General features: G+C 41.4%; 2 protein-coding genes across 4 annotated transcripts; one reads left to right on the forward strand and one right to left on the reverse strand.

Annotated features, from left to right (window-relative positions):
* Window positions 1–3,679: 3,679 nt before the first annotated feature.
* LOC138630351 (uncharacterized) lies at window positions 3,680–5,990 on the forward strand. 2 transcript variants are annotated; one of them, XM_069714619.1, is made up of 3 exons: window positions 3,680–3,835; window positions 3,936–4,032; window positions 4,749–5,990. In XM_069714619.1, the coding sequence occupies exons 1-3, from the start codon at window positions 3,730–3,732 to the stop codon at window positions 5,092–5,094; spliced, it is 549 nt and encodes a 182-aa protein (XP_069570720.1). In that variant the 5' UTR covers window positions 3,680–3,729; the 3' UTR covers window positions 5,095–5,990. The 2 variants fall into 2 exon arrangements, with proteins under 2 accessions (XP_069570720.1, XP_069570722.1); XM_069714621.1 differs by having other exon boundaries at window positions 4,869–5,990.
* Window positions 5,991–6,405: 415 nt separating this feature from the next.
* xpnpep1 (X-prolyl aminopeptidase (aminopeptidase P) 1, soluble) lies at window positions 6,406–18,082 on the reverse strand. 2 transcript variants are annotated; one of them, XM_069714612.1, is made up of 20 exons: window positions 17,762–18,082; window positions 16,444–16,568; window positions 16,030–16,093; window positions 15,473–15,577; window positions 14,935–15,027; window positions 14,378–14,521; window positions 12,789–12,884; window positions 11,935–12,016; window positions 11,170–11,380; window positions 10,338–10,427; window positions 10,189–10,239; window positions 9,804–9,862; window positions 9,008–9,085; window positions 8,823–8,894; window positions 8,566–8,626; window positions 8,357–8,426; window positions 7,540–7,713; window positions 7,252–7,328; window positions 6,947–7,045; window positions 6,406–6,694 (listed from the first exon to the last, which is right to left on the reverse strand). In XM_069714612.1, the coding sequence occupies exons 2-20, from the start codon at window positions 16,558–16,560 to the stop codon at window positions 6,575–6,577; spliced, it is 1,863 nt and encodes a 620-aa protein (XP_069570713.1). In that variant the 5' UTR covers window positions 16,561–16,568; window positions 17,762–18,082; the 3' UTR covers window positions 6,406–6,574. The 2 variants fall into 2 exon arrangements, with proteins under 2 accessions (XP_069570713.1, XP_069570712.1); XM_069714611.1 differs by lacking the exon at window positions 17,762–18,082 and adding an exon at window positions 16,895–17,706.
* Window positions 18,083–18,284: the final 202 nt, after the last annotated feature.

The following is an 18,284-nucleotide window of genomic DNA, read 5'->3' on the forward strand; positions in this document are numbered from 1 at the left end:
AGTGGACCCGAGGGTGAGGAGGGGTGAGGCCGGGCGATGAGGGATGGCCAGGAATTCAGCGGCCAGTCGGAGAGAGTCGGGAGGGAAGATTATAGGAGAGATGATTGATTTGACTTAACTGCATTTTATGAGTCAAAGAAAATGGGAACTAAAGGATTCTATTGAGGAGCTCCTCCACGTAAAATGTTACGGTCAACCCAGGCCTTATCAAACTTTTCAAAAAGAATGATCATGTTAGAGTGAAAAGAGGATGACTAGCATGGGAACAAGAGGAAGAAAAAGAAATCTGAAAAAAGAGGATAGTTACTTATCATGAGGACGCTGAGCACAAGACTAACAAGTCCTGAGTCATTCAACAAGACGTCACCTGCTCAGTCTCCGTCAGATGCTGTGAATAAAAACACCTAAAAGTTAATTGTAAAAAACGCTGATGCCGGTTAGTAAAGGAGGACTTTGAGTGCGTAACGGTTCTTAGTGTGTGAACACTGTGCTGCACTGATGATTGTGGATCGGCTGTAAAAACGAGTGATCATTAACAACGCTATTCAAATTTTTCTCCTCTGCGCTTCCTAAGGCTGACATCCTTTCAGATACTTCCCCTCCTCCCAATATAACATACGTTTATACACCATGTTCTTTTATAATGAAATGCGACTTTGGGAACGATCTCCTTGCACGATGTAAAAGTCACGTTTATTGAATTAGCTGTGAGCAAATCCAGTTTACAGCATTTCCGAACTGTTTATTTGGTTCACACAGAGGATACATTATGATCTTTCCATTTAATGTATTTATTTTTAAGAATAAGTTTTATATTCTTTGTATTGGCATATGCATTGCCGTTCTTTCAACTGTCTGGCCTTATTGTACTGATCTCATCTGTTTTGTGATCCATTGTTAATTCATCTCAATGTTTGCCGTTTCCTGGTTAAATGAAGTTGTATGTACATAAATACTTTTGTCATATTTTACCAGAAACACCGTAAAACTCAGTTAGTCTAAAAAGTACAGTGTAGTCAGACTAACTTTTTAGAAAGAGGAACATTGTTATTGTTTTTTCACCCCCTCTAAAAGGACAAGAGGCCAGGAGTTCAAACTAGAATATTTTAATTGAAAATCAATTTAATAAAATGCACAGAGCTACAGCAGATGACTCTCATCTCGTTTAGACTACTGAGCCTTGTTTGTTTGTAAAGAGAGGTTTTTCCAACACTGAAGGTCACTTTTGGTCAAAGTCAGACCAAGCACACGGAGGGATCAGGATCAAACTTTTCACTTTATTCATTTCCTGTCAGCCGGTATTTCAAAATTAATTCCCTCTCATAATCAAGTCCAATGTGCAGGCTTAAAATATTAGGGTTTAATACTGTAGATACATCTTTTATAGTATAAAACCGCAGCTCTAAATAGCATCATCAGTTAGTGATGAAGGTACAAAGACATTTATTTACCCCTTTGCTAACAAAACTAAAATACTCTTGGAAAGTCCCCTCAATAAAAACCTGAGTAAAAAGAAAAGGAAAACAAACAAGAAGAGTAAAAGTTATCGACTCCCACCACCACGGTCAAAGTAGTAATATCCTCCACCGTTAATATTTTAGTTCAGGGTGAAACTGGGAAACACTCAGTTGGAATATTCCCGCTCTCTTTCCCAGGATAGATGCCACAGACACAGTTGGTTTATACATACCGCCCTGCTCAAATAAACCATACCAACTTAAGCTGTTTTGATTTAAGGGGGCATGTGGGTGCCAGTAACTCTGCAGAGAGCCAGGATGGATGTTAGAATTAAACAGACTTAAAAGACATTTAGGAGGCTAATACGCAGATATATCAACCCCTGTGTCACGGCTGATTACCTAATCAGTCAGAATAACTCTGGCTTTGTTTTTCTTTTACCAGTACTCTCACTTGAAATATAAAGACTCCAGCTGTCACTCAAACCCCAAACTACCAGACTGACTGATGAATACCACCGGGATGTTTTATTGGAGACTGAGGGACAGACGTGCAGGCGAGGTCTGACACCTAGTGGAGGAACTTCACCAAAAAAATACATGAGATTTATAATTGAAGCCTCTGAGTATCGTGACTATCCGCCACAGTGATGTGTGAAAGGTGATAGATGTTTTCATGAACATCTGGACCGGCTTTCTGTCGAGCATCAGTGGCAGTTTGTCAGGATCAACATTTCTCTGCTTTGTTTTTTTGTTGGTGTTTGTTTTTTTTCTAAAAGTAAACGTTGTCTTTCTCTTACAAACACATCATAAATAAAGCCGGATGGATGACAAAGGAAGCAGACCGTAGGAAATAAGTTCAGAGACTACCTTTTAGCACATCCTTATAATCTTTAAAAGAATATGGACTCAAAAAATATGTTCTAATCTCTCAACATTTTGGTTGTATTTGTAAGACTACGGTCTTAACCTTTGTTGGTGCTGTTTACTGGGGAAGTTTCTGACTGTGACGTACAGCAGCTTATCCAATCACTCACTCATTTCTTGAACGAATTCCAAAAGTCTGAGACAATAAGAGTTTTTTTTATCAGGTGCAAAAAGAGAGAAGTAAACAACACTATGAAAACATGACTGCTTGAGATCAAGTACATGGTGTCAGCTCAGGTTTCAACTTTAAGTAATCATCACTGCATCTTATGGATGAGCAGCGTCAGCAGTTCTGATGATGCTGAACACTAAAACTCAGAGACTTCTTCACTGTTTCCATGGAGTTACTGTTTCCAATCAAAGCCATGCACCATTTGTCAAATTGAGATATTTCATTGAAACAAAATAAGTCATTTGTTTGAACATAATGCGGACACATTAAACTGCACGTCACTGTATCTATAAGGACGATAACACACAAGCGAGTTGACACGAGGGTCATTCAGAGATGTCAAATTCTCTCCAAGTTCTCTTTGTGCGGCAGCTCATCTGTTCAAACAGAGAAACAAAAACTCATCTAATTAGACGCTCAACTAATTGCACAATATCTCCCATAGTGCTGCGTGGTGAAGTGAACCATAAGGAGCGCGGAGAATGCCGCCTTTGTTTGCGGTCCTTGGCTCCGACAGCTCTTTGGACCCAGTGGCCCGTGGACACTGACGACAGGTGTAAAAACATAACAAACATGTGATGAGCAAACTAGTGGCCCCAAGTTTTTACACTAAAAACATAAAGTTTATTTGAAAACAGTCAATATCATTTGAATTCCATACGGTCTGTATTAAAAGTACAAAAGGTACACAAACTTTTGAATACTAATATACAGTACACATGGCACCGATACTTCTTTTCTTCGTGTCATGAGTGCATCTGACATCAGAAGACTTCGATTTACATTGAGCAACATATTTCCGGTAAACTGTAAATAAATTCCTCTTTGCTTGCTCTCTCGCTTTTTTTGGTGCTGGAAGCTGGAAGCATGCAAACAACGAACAGAATAAAAGGCCCAACATCTCCTTCCCCTCAGCGTACCCCCCAAAAGCTGAACAGAATAGTGAACAGTAAACAAGGGGAGTAGCAGAGAGGCAGAAGAGGGGGGGGTGTCCAACTTGAACTGAGGGTTGACAAAAGAAAGGGGGCCGGGTGGGGGGGGGGGAGGGTGGAGGGGGGTGTCTCCACGGCGACTGAGTCAAGCTGTTTGAGTCACATGGCTCGGGGTTTCTCTTGAAACCAGTGAGGAGAGGCGAAGCCTTTAGTTCATGTTTGGGATGCCAATGGCAGCATCATGAGTGGAGCCCGACAGGACCGAGCGCTGATGGCAGACGGCCTCCATCTGAACGGGACCACAGCTTTGGGACTGCAAGACGAGGCGATGAACACGGCTCTGTTTGGTGTGTAATACTTTTCCATATCGGTGCTGCAACCACACTCTTCGACCGAGTGAATGATGTTTCACTGCTTCTTTGTACTCTGCGTTTTTCTGCTACCCAGAATACAAAGTGTTCAACATTGTCATCATTGCCTCGGCCTTGTGCACCCTTACCGCCGCCGGTCTGTACTGCATCATCGCCTGCTACAACCGCAGCAGGTGAGGATCACACGTCACTCATGCTCTGATTTCCTGTGATGACTGTAAATGGCTGCGGATGATAACTTTTACTGGGACCTGCGGAGGTTTTTCTTCGTACGTGTAGCTCCTTGTTTGAGAATGTATAGAATAGTTACATCAAATCGTGTCCAACAAAATGCTTGTTTTACTCGCGTTAAAAAAATGACAGCATTTTTTTTTTTTTTTTAAAGGTCCCGTACTGTCCACAAAAATATAATTCCAAGCAGTTTTAAAAAACTATGTGGATACTGTGAAGGTGTCCACAGAGCGATGCTCACAGCACTTATTCAACAGCTGTGCCGTTCAGACTTTGTGATGTCACAAATTCCCAATATAAAATGTTCGCCCTTAGAATCGCCTGTTTTTTAACCTTTTATGCAGAAGTAAACGTAAAGCCATCATTCCCTCGTGGACGGAGCGATTTACAGGGTCAAAACAAACCCGGGGTTGGTTTGGGTGCTTGTCACTCAGAAAAGATTCAGCCAATCAGAAGAGAGGGTTATTGAGCTCAATGAATCTTAAACACATAAACACAAAACAACCAAAATCTTAATTAGAGCTCCAGAGAGAATCTCCGAATATCTCGTAATGGATATCAAGACGGCAACTAAAACACAGGAAAGGTGTAGAATATGGGATGCATGTAATTTAACCTAAATTAAAAGTCATTAGTGCACTGCTGCTTTCTTCACCAGGCAGTCAAAGAGAGCCCACATATATGAGAGTGCAGTGACCCGCGGCGAGCTGGTGGAGCCCGTGGCAGTTAAAGCAGTGAAGAGGTCGACCAGCTTCATCAACCCTCTCGCCTTTTTCAGGAAACAAGAGGCAACAAAGGTCAACTCAAAGATCTATTACATCTACACTAACCCGCTGCCTGTAGGAGCGAAGGAGGAGGAAGCGGAGGAGGATAGGGCCAGTAAAGCCCGCCGGGGACTACAGGAGCAAACTGGCCCGTCACCGCCTCTGTCCTTTCAAGAGTACGCAAACGACCCCGGCAGTGGCGTCGTCCTGGACCCTCCGATGTTCTACATGCAGCTTTAAAGGGTGGGAGGGAGGAGCTGTAACAACGTTAGCTAGAGACACTTGTCTTCTTGAGTCTGAAAAGGTCTGAGGTTTGACCTCTCCAGGTTATCGCCGTGTACTGGCCAGTAAAGACCAGCCCACCCATTTTACAACTTTAAATTCAGTTGACTTCACCTTTGGTAGCATTACTCAGTCTTGTGAAAGAAGTTGTATGTCTCGTTTGGCTCTGCGAACGGGGGTCATGAAGGTGGAAAGATGTGGGCATTTCCCGGTCACGGTAAACAAGGTTTCGCTACATGAATATATGGGTCTTGGCCGAGCTCCACTGGAAATCATTTCCAGTCAAAGCATCCTAATGGACGGAGACCTCGAGTGAATTTCGAAACACTTGATTTTAATGTGTTCACACTTAGCCACCTCTACTGGTCACTGGTTGTGACGACTGAGGAAACCTTCATGCAAACCTGGTTTCCAGACTATAATCAAGGTGAGCAACGGGCAGGCAGGCTAACAATCGCATTATGCGAAACCCAGTGTTTTAAAAGCTTGACCCGTACTACGGACAGCAGAATGTATTGGCTGTCGTTTTTCTTTTTTTTGAATCTGACTCTCGTGAATCTCCAACTTTATAAAAGTACAATATCAAATTACATAATTACCCTTTATACAACAACTTCAGAATTTATGCATGCTTGCAAGTAAGTGTAGAGTGAAACCGTTTTAATACTGCGGCTGCCTAATTTACACTTTGAAAGTGCAAAACAAAAGCTGCTTATAGAAAAATGAAGCCTTGACATCAGAAGTGCATTGAAGGATTGACCAACAGAAAGCAAGATTTTTATTCAGATTTAAAAGATGCTCAAGAGGCCCTACACCTTTGAGTATGCAGCTGTATAGGATAATGTATAATAATATATATATATATATATATATATATATATATATATATATATATATATATATATATATATATATATATATATATATATATATATATATATATATATATATATATATATATATATATATATATATATATGTATATATATATATATATAAAACTTGAAACCAACATATTAATACACCACACATAAACATGACCAGTGCCTATGAATTCTACTCAAGGTGACCATAGTGGCAGTTAGTGTATGAGGGTGTGTGTGTGTGTGTGCGCGTGTGTGCAATATATATATTTGCAATCTTCATAGGTAAAGGACAATAGGTAAGGTTTAAAAAAAAAACCTCACTGGATAAAGTCAAACCACATGATCCTATAACAGTTTTTAAAAGCCGATTGATTTTGAGGCACAAACAGTAAAAGTCAGAAAGTTTTTCTTTATTTTTGAATGATCTTTATTAAAACTGCTGATGCGATATGCTTTTACAAAAGAAGCCGAGTGCGAGACAGAAAAATGCGACAAATACAAACGATTATCACTGCAGAGCAATCAACAGCGCTCCTGGGCAACAGTGATTGGGTCGCTAAAGGGCGAGTCCCTCAGACGATTGGCTGGGTCTCTCTGATCAGCCACTCCAGTGCCTCCTTCCTGCCCTGCCTCTCCAGCTCGGCCCCGACCACCTCCCGGCACTTCCTGTGGTACTCGTTCACCCAGTCCCTCTGCAGGACAGAGAAAAGAGGGTCAGGAGCCGTCGCACCACGAGGACACCGTTTAAACTGTGTTTATGTAATAGGAACATCTGGGATTCAGATGAATTGTTCCTACAGATTATATAAAGTAGATTACATTCGATGTGTTTCGAGTGATTATCACATTAACAATAAAAAAAAATTGTTGGGATACATTTCACAAGGGTGAATTTGTTTCTGATTATTGAAAAATATTAGACGTCGTCTTGCTGAATTTCTTACCTCCTTTTGAGTGAGCAGCTCTGTGTTCATCATTTTGACTTGGATGGGAACCAGAGTGAGAGGCTCAAATGTCAGACTTCCCCTGTTCCTGTAGTTGTACTGCACACATACAAGAGAAATAAACAAAAATTCCCAAACTATACAGATAACTTATATAACAGAGTAAAAAAAAAACACACAAAAAAACCATCTTAATGAGTATCATGCCATTAAATACTGGTTATGAGTACATGTAGAATGAGTAAAAAATATTCGGCTGTATATTTTGGAATATTCATTTGTTCTGGTTCTGTTCTACGACCTACTTTGGGCTTGGCTGGAACAACAAGGACCACGTTTTCAATGCGAATGCCGAAAGATCCATCTTCGTAGTACCCAGGTTCTAGAAAGGAGAAATAACTGAACTTTGTATTTATGTTGTTTTCAATCCCTGCGAAGACGACAGGTTCCTCTTCAGGCTTGCATGTAGCTTGGACGAGAAGACTCAACTCAACTTAGCTTTGCTTAAAGCACCTTTGCTGCTCTCTGTATTTTGATTGTCCATCACATAGACTAAGACATTTCTAAGTCCAGCTACAGTAACCGTCCCGTACCATCACTGACGATCATGCCGGCCTCCAGGGGTTCATCGGCGAAGGTTTTGTAGCTGATGCCGCAGGGCCCCTCGTGGACGTTGAGGAAGCAGCCCACGCCGTGACCCGTACCGTGAAGGTAGTCGAGCCCCGACTCCCACAGAGCTGCACGGGCAAACGAGTCCAAGAGGTGGCCTGAGAAGGAAATGGAGGTTTAGAGTCAGAGATCTGACTTAAAAAAAAGCTCTTAAATGGACTTTTGCACAGAAATATTTGAACGATTGAAAAGCGTTTTCCCGAAATGTCAAACTAAGCGATTTTATTTGTGTGTTAGCATGCACTGTGCCAGCCTGACAAACTGTCCCAGATCCTCCATTTATCCCAAACATGCTGAAAAAGTAAAAATGAATATATGACAAAGTAAACTTTCTCTCCATCAGATGTGATATCTCAGAATCTATTTCTCAGATTTAACTGACACGTTGTGACATGCTGTATTTTGATCTTAAAAATGGACTGATCTCAGTTATTCAATGCTTGAAGGTCTCTGTAGTGTAATTGGTCTTTCTCTTAAATTTCCAACTGCACAAGATAAGTTACTGATTTGCCTTCATATGCTGACTGTTTACTTCTGATCTATTGTTTTAGAGTAACAATAAAAGATCTTTTCTCCTAAAAAAGACAGATGAAATATCCAAGAAATACTCTAGAACTATCATTTGAGCCTTACCATTTAACAACATCAAAACATTTCAAGGTAAAAATGGAAGAATTAAAACGGGTATGCTTTATGCAATTTAATAAGGGGTATCCTTTATGACAGAATTGAAAACAGCACCTTTTGTTCCGTTGGGGAAAATGGCAGCGCTGACAGCTATGTGTCCCTTCAGTACGTAGGTAAAGCATTCCTAGAGGAAGAAAAACATAAAAACAAAGAAATAAAGTCAGGGTTTGGATACATTTCAGTCAAAACTAATTCAAATAGTTTTAGTGAATAACGCTAAACCTGAGATAAGACCGTTTTTTTTTACAAATATCCCAATTTACCTTCTCAAAAGCAGATGGTGTCCCAAAGTGAACGGTACGCGTGACGTCTGTGGTTCCATCACTGACAAAGACAGAACACGGATGTTAATATACATGCGTGTAAAGCATAATAAACATTCACCGTTTCTGTGTTGATGGTATTAACAGACATGGGAGGTGATGACCATCCATATTCAGATAGAGAAGTCATATCAATACGTGGCATGACATGGCTGGTTATCCCAATGCCATTGTTACATCATATTAATCTTGTTTACATGTATTGAGCTCCGGAGTCGATCAGATAAACTTCATTCACGCTGAGGGTTCTGTTGGTTTCAGGCAGTGGTCTACAAGAAGAAGAAGAAGAAGAAGAAGAAGAAAAAAAAATACAGATAAAAAGTAACCTAAAAGAAGCAAATTACACAAATACAGTACCCACACGCGTGATTAGTTTTCTGACCTGTAATGTATGATCGCGCCGTTTGGCCCAACGCTGGAGATTGTGGGGAAACTGAGGCCCACGAAATCTTTCTGTTGACTGAAAGAGAAACAATACATCAGTCGTGTTGTGTGGTTATACAGCCAAGAGTCTCATTTAACTCCTTCTCAACTGTTCAGAGGACCCTGTTTAAACTGGCCAAACTACTGCAAAGAAACCACTACTGAGGGAAACTAACAGGAGGAATTCATTTATTTATTTATTTATTTTTCCAGGAGAACAATGAGCCTAAACACACCTCTGATGTATAAAGGGCTGTTTGATCAAGAAGTTGATTGTTGCATCAGATAACCTGGTCTTAACAATCATTGAATCAATGGAATGTATTGTTCCGCAGAGTATGAGGGAACAAAGCAAAAAGTGGCTACTTTGAGGAACCTAAAATGAAAAATATATCTATATTATAGAAAACAGTAAAAATTATATATATATATATATATATATATATATATAAAACTTTAATATGTAGGTGTGTCCAAACTTTAGTCTAATGTTTTCCACTTTTAGAGGGATAAAGATTTGAAGGCAACACGCTGTGTAGGTCAAACAGATCCTATCATATTCATTTTAGGCCTTCAGAAGACAGTTTGTTTGACTTCCATGTCCACTAGATGGGGCTAGCTGGTGATAACTCCAGATTAGTTCAGACAGCATCTTTAACTTTCAGCCTTTTAAGCAGGAAGCTTTCGAAGTTAAGCTGGATGAGCTCGTCAACCAAACAATGAAAACAGAAGTTGTTTGGAAAATCAAAATGCACCTGCGCAATTCTTCCGCCTTATCAGCAGCAGAGATCTCAGTCACGGTGCCTTTTGGTATCTATAAAAAAAAAAAATTAAAAATTTAAAAAAAGCAAGTCATGGGTTGCTGGCAGTTCAGTTATGTAACAGCCTCCATCTGAACACAGAGTTTCCAAAACTCACATTGGCACAAAACATCACATGTCTTTCCAAATCATAAGGAACTGGAGGGTTAGTCAAAATAACAAAAGCTGTAATTTAAAGGATTCAAATGACAATCAATGTATAACTGGGCACATAAAATGCAGTAAAAAAAAATTTACAGCCTTGTTTAATTTTCCTTTTAAGTTCAGTGGGAACTCTGTGATCACAAAGTGAAGAATTTGAAAAGAATTATGAAAATACCTCCTTTTCCAAACAAGCGAAAAGCTCACAAAGGGCAACTGCATCCTTGATCTGGTGATAAAAGTACACGAGATGTACTTTAATCTTTTGTGAGGGTTATAGAAACAGTTTGACATGCGCTACAGATTTGAAGATCCAGAGGTTCTTACGTGGGCCATTTTCATTCCTTGAATTTCGGTGGCATTCTTCACAGCCTTGGCGAGGCAGAGGGGAGTGTAGGGAATCGGAGTCCTGTGGGCCTGAAATAAACAAAGAGGAAACATTTACAGTTTGAAAAGCTGCAGATGTCACCTTCAAAATAAATCAATTCAGTTTTATTCATATAGCACATTTAAAATACAATATACGGGGACGAAAGTGCTGCACAGTATCAAAAATAAATATTACTGAATTGCCAGTAAATACAAAATAAACAATTAAAACAAAGTTAAAGAAATTAAAATCAATATTAAGCCAAAACAACACATGAGGAGCAGCAAATAATACTTTAGAAAAAAATAGAATTAAAATAACATCAGCAAAGAGAATTATTGCCAGTGAGCTCAATATGCGGCTGCCTCGGTTAACGAGCCAGTATATGAACTGTTGGTTGAATCTTCTCATCAAAGGATGTCTCGGTTTAACTGAATAACAAAAACAGAATATATCTGGTTTAATTAAACATAAGTAGAAGTTAGTTTTGTTAAAAAAAAACACAGTGCTGAGTCTGGGCTGCCTGCTCCCACAGAAAACTAACAACCTGCAGCACTGGTTGTTTGTGAGAATGAGCATGATTTGAAACAACTACAACAACCTCCAAATGTGTCATCAGACAGACGCGAGGAGTCACATGACGAGGTCCAACGGGCAACAGCTTTTCTCACTTTAAAGAGCAGCGCAATGAAGTCAGGACACAATCCTTTGAATCTTCCGCTCCGAGCACCACAAATGGTCCCTCTTCTCAACGTTAGATATTTGTTGGGTACGGTGGCGTTCTCTCACCTTCGGGATGACTTGTGTGAGAGCACAGCTGGCCTTGTCACAGATCCACACTTTGTCCTTGGGGCCGAGGGCAGCGCAGACGGCCTGGATCTCCGTGTACACCGACTCGTACGGGAACGACTGGACGCTCAGCTCGGGTTTGCTGGGGGAGTCCAGCTGCAGGTGGGCTCGCAGCGCCGGCTCGGAGAGACGCTTTAGGTCCACAAAAAGCCTGCGGAGAGGGAGGGGTCGCGGAGCGAAGGAGTCAGACGGGTAAGCGCCGGAGAAATCCGTGCCGCTCCGACTTTGGTGGTTTTAATGTTTTCGAACGATGCGCACCTCTAAAGATGAATGAAGTTGGGCATATTTCAGATATTCCAGAAAATCTCGAACAATTGCAAATGTAAAATTCGGTTGCTTCGTGTTGATGTAAATTAGAAAAGTACACAAAGGTCACGGTATATAGCGAATTTATACTTGATCCGGGAAAGAAATGTGCTACATGGTACAAATTTTGAAGTGGCCACTCAAACTTTTTTCTTCTCAAATCTTTAATGCTGCCGGCAATTACCCGCTTCACAGGATTTATTGAAGACTGTGATCAAAGTGTGTTGACGTGATATTTATCTGACAGATTACATGAGGACTCTGTGTGAGGTAAAAAAAAAAATGTGTTTGTAATGTTGTCTCCTAATTCATCAACCTCTACATCTATCAGTAGCATCAAGGTAATTAAAAATGGCACAAATCAAACCAGTATTCTGCTGCATCATGATGTGTGGTTACCTTATTGTGTTCATCCCCACAATGGTGTATGCAAAGAAAACTGGGTTGTACTCGATGTCTGCAGCACGGAGGTTGAAAATCCCTGAGAAAAGAAAACAGAATATTTTATTTAATATTAAAATTTGAATTTTTTTTTTTTTTAAGAAATAACAAAAATGACATTCATTTTATTCTGATCCATGGAACTAACAATGAACCGTATAATTAGTTTAAAATCCATTTTGAACACTGCATGTCTCTTCTGAAACCTTAGTACAAGTCGGTTGGTGTTAAATATCAGTGTTTTTATTGAACTGTCATTCATCCTGTGTGGATGCCGAAGCGAATCCCCTTCAATTATAAATCTGCCCATTAAGCCATCTTCACTAAATGCTACCTGACGGCAATCAAAATCAGCATTACTCTAATTAACACAAACTCTCAGACCGACCAATCAGAAACAAGAGCTCATTAGGCACGGTGAACGAGGTGCTCCAAATGGCATCTAGTGGGACACCCGTGCATCCCAGGGTCCTTGGATCGTGATCGTGTATCAGAACTGACTTATGTAACAGAAGTGATGTCGGCTTGGTTATAGCTGCTGATCGTTTTACACGGTCGTGAGTAAAAAAAAAAAGTGCTAAAAAAAAAACCCGAATGAGACCAAATCTATGTTTCGACAAGAAGACTTTTCAATCGGAGTTCACTCGAGGGTTGTAATGTGAGGGCTTAGAATGCCACACCGCTGACATGAATCACATGCGGAGCCTGTGGAATGTCCTACACACACACACACACACACACACACACACACACACACACAAAACAAAGCTTTTAACAAGCTGCACTCTGTATTTTGAAGAAAGACAGCGTACATGCGATCTCATCCAACGCTGTGGCCACAAACCAGCTGATTTTCCTCTCCGTCATCTTGGCTCGCAGAGCGGTGATCTTATCTTGCCAGGAAATACCTGCAGGTAGACAACATCAACACGTCATCAGATTAATGTCCTCAAACACCCGAGTAGCTACTTGCAGTAAATGTCTACAAAATATAGGAAAGTGGAACTTTTTGCTGTATAGAAAGCCCATGTGCTGCCTAAAAAGATTTCATGACTCCTTCATACAGTGCATCCGGAAAGTATTCACAGCGCTTCACTTTTTTACACATTTTGTTATGTTACAGCCTTATTCCAAAATGGATTAAATTCATTTTTTTCCTCAAAATTCTACACGCAATATCCCATAATGACAAAGTGAAAATAGTTTGTTGAAAATTTTTGCAAATCTATTAAAAATAAAGAACGAAAATATAACACGTACATAAGTATTCACAGCCTTTGCTCAATACTTTGTTGAAGCACCTTTGGCAGAAATTACAGCCTCAAGTATTTTTGAGTATGATGCTACAAGCTTGGCACACCTATTCTTGGGCAGTTTCTCCCATTCTTCTTTGCAGGACCTCTCAAGCTCCATCAGGTTGGATGGGGAGCGTCGGTGCACAGCCATTTTCAGATCTCTCCAGAGATGTTCAATGGGGTTCAAGTCTGGGTTCTGCCTGTGCCTCTCAAAGACATTCAGAGTAGTCCCAAAGCCATTCCTTTGTTATCTTGGCTGTGTGCTTCGGGTTGTTGTCCTGTTGGAAGATGAACCTTCGCCCCAGTTTGAGGTCCAGAGATCTCTGGAGAAGGTTTTCATCAAGGATGTCTCTGTACATTACTGCATTCATCTTTCCCTCCATCCTGACTAGTCTCCCAGTTCCTGCTGCTGAAAAACATCCCCACAGCATGATGCTGCCACCACCATGCTTCACCGTAGAGATGGTATTGGCCAGGCGATGAGCGGTGCCTGGTTTCCTCCAAACATGACGCTTGGCATTCAGGCCAAAGAGTTCAATCTTTGTTTCATCAGACCAGAGAATTTAGTTTCTCATGGTCTGACAGTCCTTCAGGTGCCTTTTGGTAAACTCCAGGTGGGCTGTCATGTGCCTTTTACTGAGGAGTGGCTTCCGTCTGGTCACTCTACCATACAGGCCTGCTTGGTGGAGTGCTGCAGAGATGGTTGTCCTTCTGGAAGGTTCTCCTCTCTTCACAGAGCAACGTTGGAGCTCTGTCAGAGTGACCATCGGGTTCTTGGTTCTTGCTCAGTTTTGAGTGTAATGGCAAAGGCTGTGAATACTTATGAACATGTGATTTTTTTCGTTTTTGATTTTTAATAGATTTGCAAAAATGTCAAAAAAATGTATTTCACGTTGTCATTATGGGATATTGCGTGTAGAATTTTGAGGGAAAAAAATGAATTTAATCCATTTTGGAATAAGGCTGTAATATAACAAAATGTGTAAAAAGTGAAGCGCTGTGAATACTTTCCGGATGCACTGTACTTTTCTCAAACTAAACACTAATCAGCGACTAAAATAACAACAGTTTATCCAGTAATGGCGTTAATGCAGTCAGGCACCGACCTGTGTACTTTAAACCCAAGGTGCGGAGTTGTGTGCTGGGTCGTTCTGGGCGGTCGATCCAGACGGCGTCGATCAGGTTGTCCTGCAACGCTACCAGCGAGTGGCCAGCACTGGTCAGCGCCTTGGACATGTTCTTCCACTGGTCTGAAACACAACATTAAGAGGGTTCAGGCACAAAGGTCCAGCTGTTGAGATATATATATATACATACATATATGTACATATATATACACACACACACACACACGTGAGAAACTATTTTTTATTAACAACAGAACTCTGCAGGATGCAAAAACAGCACTGAGCAAAAGTGCGCATGTCTGAAAGCTGAGGAATTTTTCACTTATTGCGCAAGATGATCATATTTATTTCCAATCTCAGGGGAATACACCTGAATCATGTTACATGCAGGGTTTAAATACACACTCAATACGCAGGAAATGGTTTTGTCTTTTAGTAATTTGTAATATTTTATTTCTGTTAACCTCAGCACATTTTCTGCTGTTTCCACCAATGTTCCTTGTCAAAACTGACAGGAAAATAATACGGTCACCTACCAGCAGCAATGATCCACGGATCTACTCCCACTCTGGAGTTATCTGGCAGGATGCTGATCAGCCAGTCCTCCTGTGAGGGGGTCTCCTTCAGCCCTACAGATGATCATTGAAAACAGTCTATCACACCTTAAAAGACGTGCAGATGTGCTCTCGGCCTGACTCATAGCACTCTGGAACAAAAGTATGAATTTCTATATTTGTCTTAAAGACATAAATAGGACAGTCTTGCCAGTCTAAACATAGATTTTTTTTTTTTTTAGCCTTTTGTTCCCCATTCTCAATTTAGGTAAAAGAAATTATGATTTACAAACTAGCTATGATTTATGGCTTATTATGAGTGTTTAATGTAAATGTTACTGTTTGTGCTGCCTCTGAATACAGACTACATTAGAGAAGTTGCGTTGCAAATCTTACACTTTAAGAAACACATTCAAAAATAACCACAACTGAGACACGATCAGTGTTTGTGTTCATGGCTTATGTAAAATGAGAGAGGCGGTTATTATTTTGATCATGTACAACTGAAACGGCACATTACCCATCTTCATGAGGGTCCAGTTGTTGTCCATCTGCTGGCTGGCCTGCAGGAAGTAGCGCCCGTCAGTCCACATTGCAGCATGCTGCTCTGTGACGATGGCCGTACCTACACGGCACAAAGCGGATTTAACGTTTCAAAACGCCGACGCTTGCTGGATCGAGTTTGTACAATGAATGAATGTCTAAGTATGCAAAAAATGTCAGTCTACTATTGTCTGCGTGCTTGTGGGTTGTTTTTAAAGTAAGACGCTGGCTTTGTTCCAAGAAGCAAAATATACAGTTTATACCGCTGAAATAACAACAGTGAATAAACTATCTGCGGATGACTGAGCTGTCAGATTCTGCTCATGTCAGACTGGAAGGCAGAGCCACCTTGCTTGAAAGTGCCTTTAACATAATAAAAACCTACCGTCATCGACTGAACTGAACAAGTTGAACATGAGAGGAGAAGCACCGAGTTGGATGTCGCTACATGATTGTTTATCACGTTTTCCCAGTTTTTCCACGGTGGAAATGAGACACTTAGTTTCTGGTCTGTCCAACGAACAGAAAACGTACCTGCAGAGCCGTTGAACCCGCAGATGAATTCACGTCTGCGGTCACACGGTGCAATGTATTCACTCTGAAAGACACACAAAGGACAGAGACACACAGGGAGGGAGAGATCAGCTTCATTAATAATCAGCGTGAAGTGGCCATCAACCCGTCAGACATTTTAAAAGCCACCTTGTGCAATGAGAGGGAAAAAGGGAGGAGCAGCGGGCAAAGGGCTACAATTAATTATGAAGGTCAGACGAGACGATCGGGGGGTGAAACGCATGTGAAGTTAAAAAAAAAAAAAAAAAAGGCCGGTGTAGCAGCTGCACTTCTGCGAGACTGAGCATGCGTGTCTTAGTTCGTGTTTAGCTGCGGCTTCAGTCAGTAAATGAAGTTTCAGTAAATGTATATTCCTCGTGTGTATGATTGACTCACCTGGTGTGCGTCTCCAGATGGGACGATGTAGGCTTGTATCGGCTCAGAGAAATACTTGCAGTTCTTCATCGCCTGGCGAAGCTGCCTGAGCAGCTCTCCAGTGATCTTTGGAGACATGGCTGTGTCTGAATGGAAAAACAATATTCAATATTTAAAAAAATATCCAAAGTTCAAATAGACTTCATAACGCGTACAATAGGGAGAATCTGAAAAAGTTTCAGATGAGGACAGCGTCATAGCTCTGCGTTACGTGATATGAAAGAAATCTATTTAAACTCCAAAAAACACAGATCTCAAAAGCTGAAAGTCTTCCCGTTTAATCAGAAAGCACCCAGACATGCCGTCATGCACAGGTGTTTAAAGTCGCTCACAGATCACGCCTAGATTACCTGACTTTTGGGCAGCCATGCTGACAAATGATTACTAGAGCTGGACAGTGACTGCAGCCTACCTGACTATTCACGTGGAGTTCAAGAGTCACGGTCCACACCTGGATCTTTAACCTGCTATAATATGCTGATTAAGCGACTGTCAGGGTTAAATATTAAAAGAGAAGTCGAACTGGTTAGAGTCCGCACTTGTTTTAGGAGGTTATTGCAGCGGAAATGGGTCACACAAAGGCCGGCGAGAGCAGCGGTGGATTCACTGCCACTGCCCACGTTCACCGCACGGCGGCAATCCTCCGATGGAAAACGCTTCAACAAACCGACCAATCAGGTCGCAGTATTGTCCATCGATGAGCTCCCCTATTGGCTTACACTCTCGGCATGCGATTGTTGTTTACAAGTTGGTGCTGATGAATCAGTTGCATATGATAAATAACCCACCAGCTCGACTAATAAACTACAACGCCTGTATTTGATATTCGGATAAACATTTTTTTTTTTTTAATGAAAAAACCAGAGCTCGTGTTTTAAGTGGGCGGGCGATATATTTTTTTTTGTTTTCTATTCAGACATCACTTTTATCAACAAGGCCAAACCATAACACGATATTTCACGTCATCGCTGAATTTCGTAGCGGGTGTGGTAGCAACGCGGGTGGGATATTTTTTTTTTTTTGCAAAGTTATTAGCTAACTGCTCGGCTTCACGGCGCAAAGCAAACGCGTCAATCTCGGCTTTCTTTACGGACAACACGGCTCCAGACCCAGGCACCGAGTGAGCGACCGTTTCCCTCCTTTCCAAAACAGTCCTCCACCACCACCACCACCCAGCTGGCTGCTCGCTTGTGTGCCGCCAGCAGACGAACCCGCCGCCGCCCGCTCGCGGTAAAGTCTGCCCCTCTTCCATGCAGCCCGTGAAGTGGTGAATACACACCCGCCGGTTCCGCCGTGGAAGTGTGTGACTCTTGGGGTTTAAAACCAAAACAAAACAAAACAAACAAAAAAAATCGAAGCGCTTTTTTTTTTGTTGTTGGTTTGACCAGCCTGGACCTTGTGTTTAATTTACAAAACAGGATGCTGCCATTTCGTTGTTGACGTTTGCGGTCACGTGACTGCAGTTTCTTCCAGTAGACGCGGAGGGATCCAGACTCGCCTCTTCCTCTGGTGAACGGTTCAGGCACTGCACAGAAAACACACCGCTCCAAAAAAAAAAAAAAAAAAAATAGAAATAAAAGGGGAACACTTAAACAACGCAATATAAATCAGAGTCGAGCACACTTCTGGGAAATCGACCTGTCCGGTTAGGAAGCGACACTGATTGTGAATCAATTTCACCCGCCGTTGTGCCGATGGAACAGACAACAGGTGGAAATGAGAGGAAATGATCCAAGACGACCCCCTGCAAAGGAACGGTTCTGCAGGTGGTGACCGCGGGCCACTTCTCTGTCCTCGTCCTT

The sequence above is a fragment of the Brachyistius frenatus genome, unplaced genomic scaffold, assembly GCF_029030835.1.
Source record: "Brachyistius frenatus isolate BFR_SWC_R1_liver_20210118 unplaced genomic scaffold, ASM2903083v1 Contig_132, whole genome shotgun sequence".
NCBI classification, from domain to species: domain Eukaryota; kingdom Metazoa; phylum Chordata; class Actinopteri; family Embiotocidae; genus Brachyistius; species Brachyistius frenatus.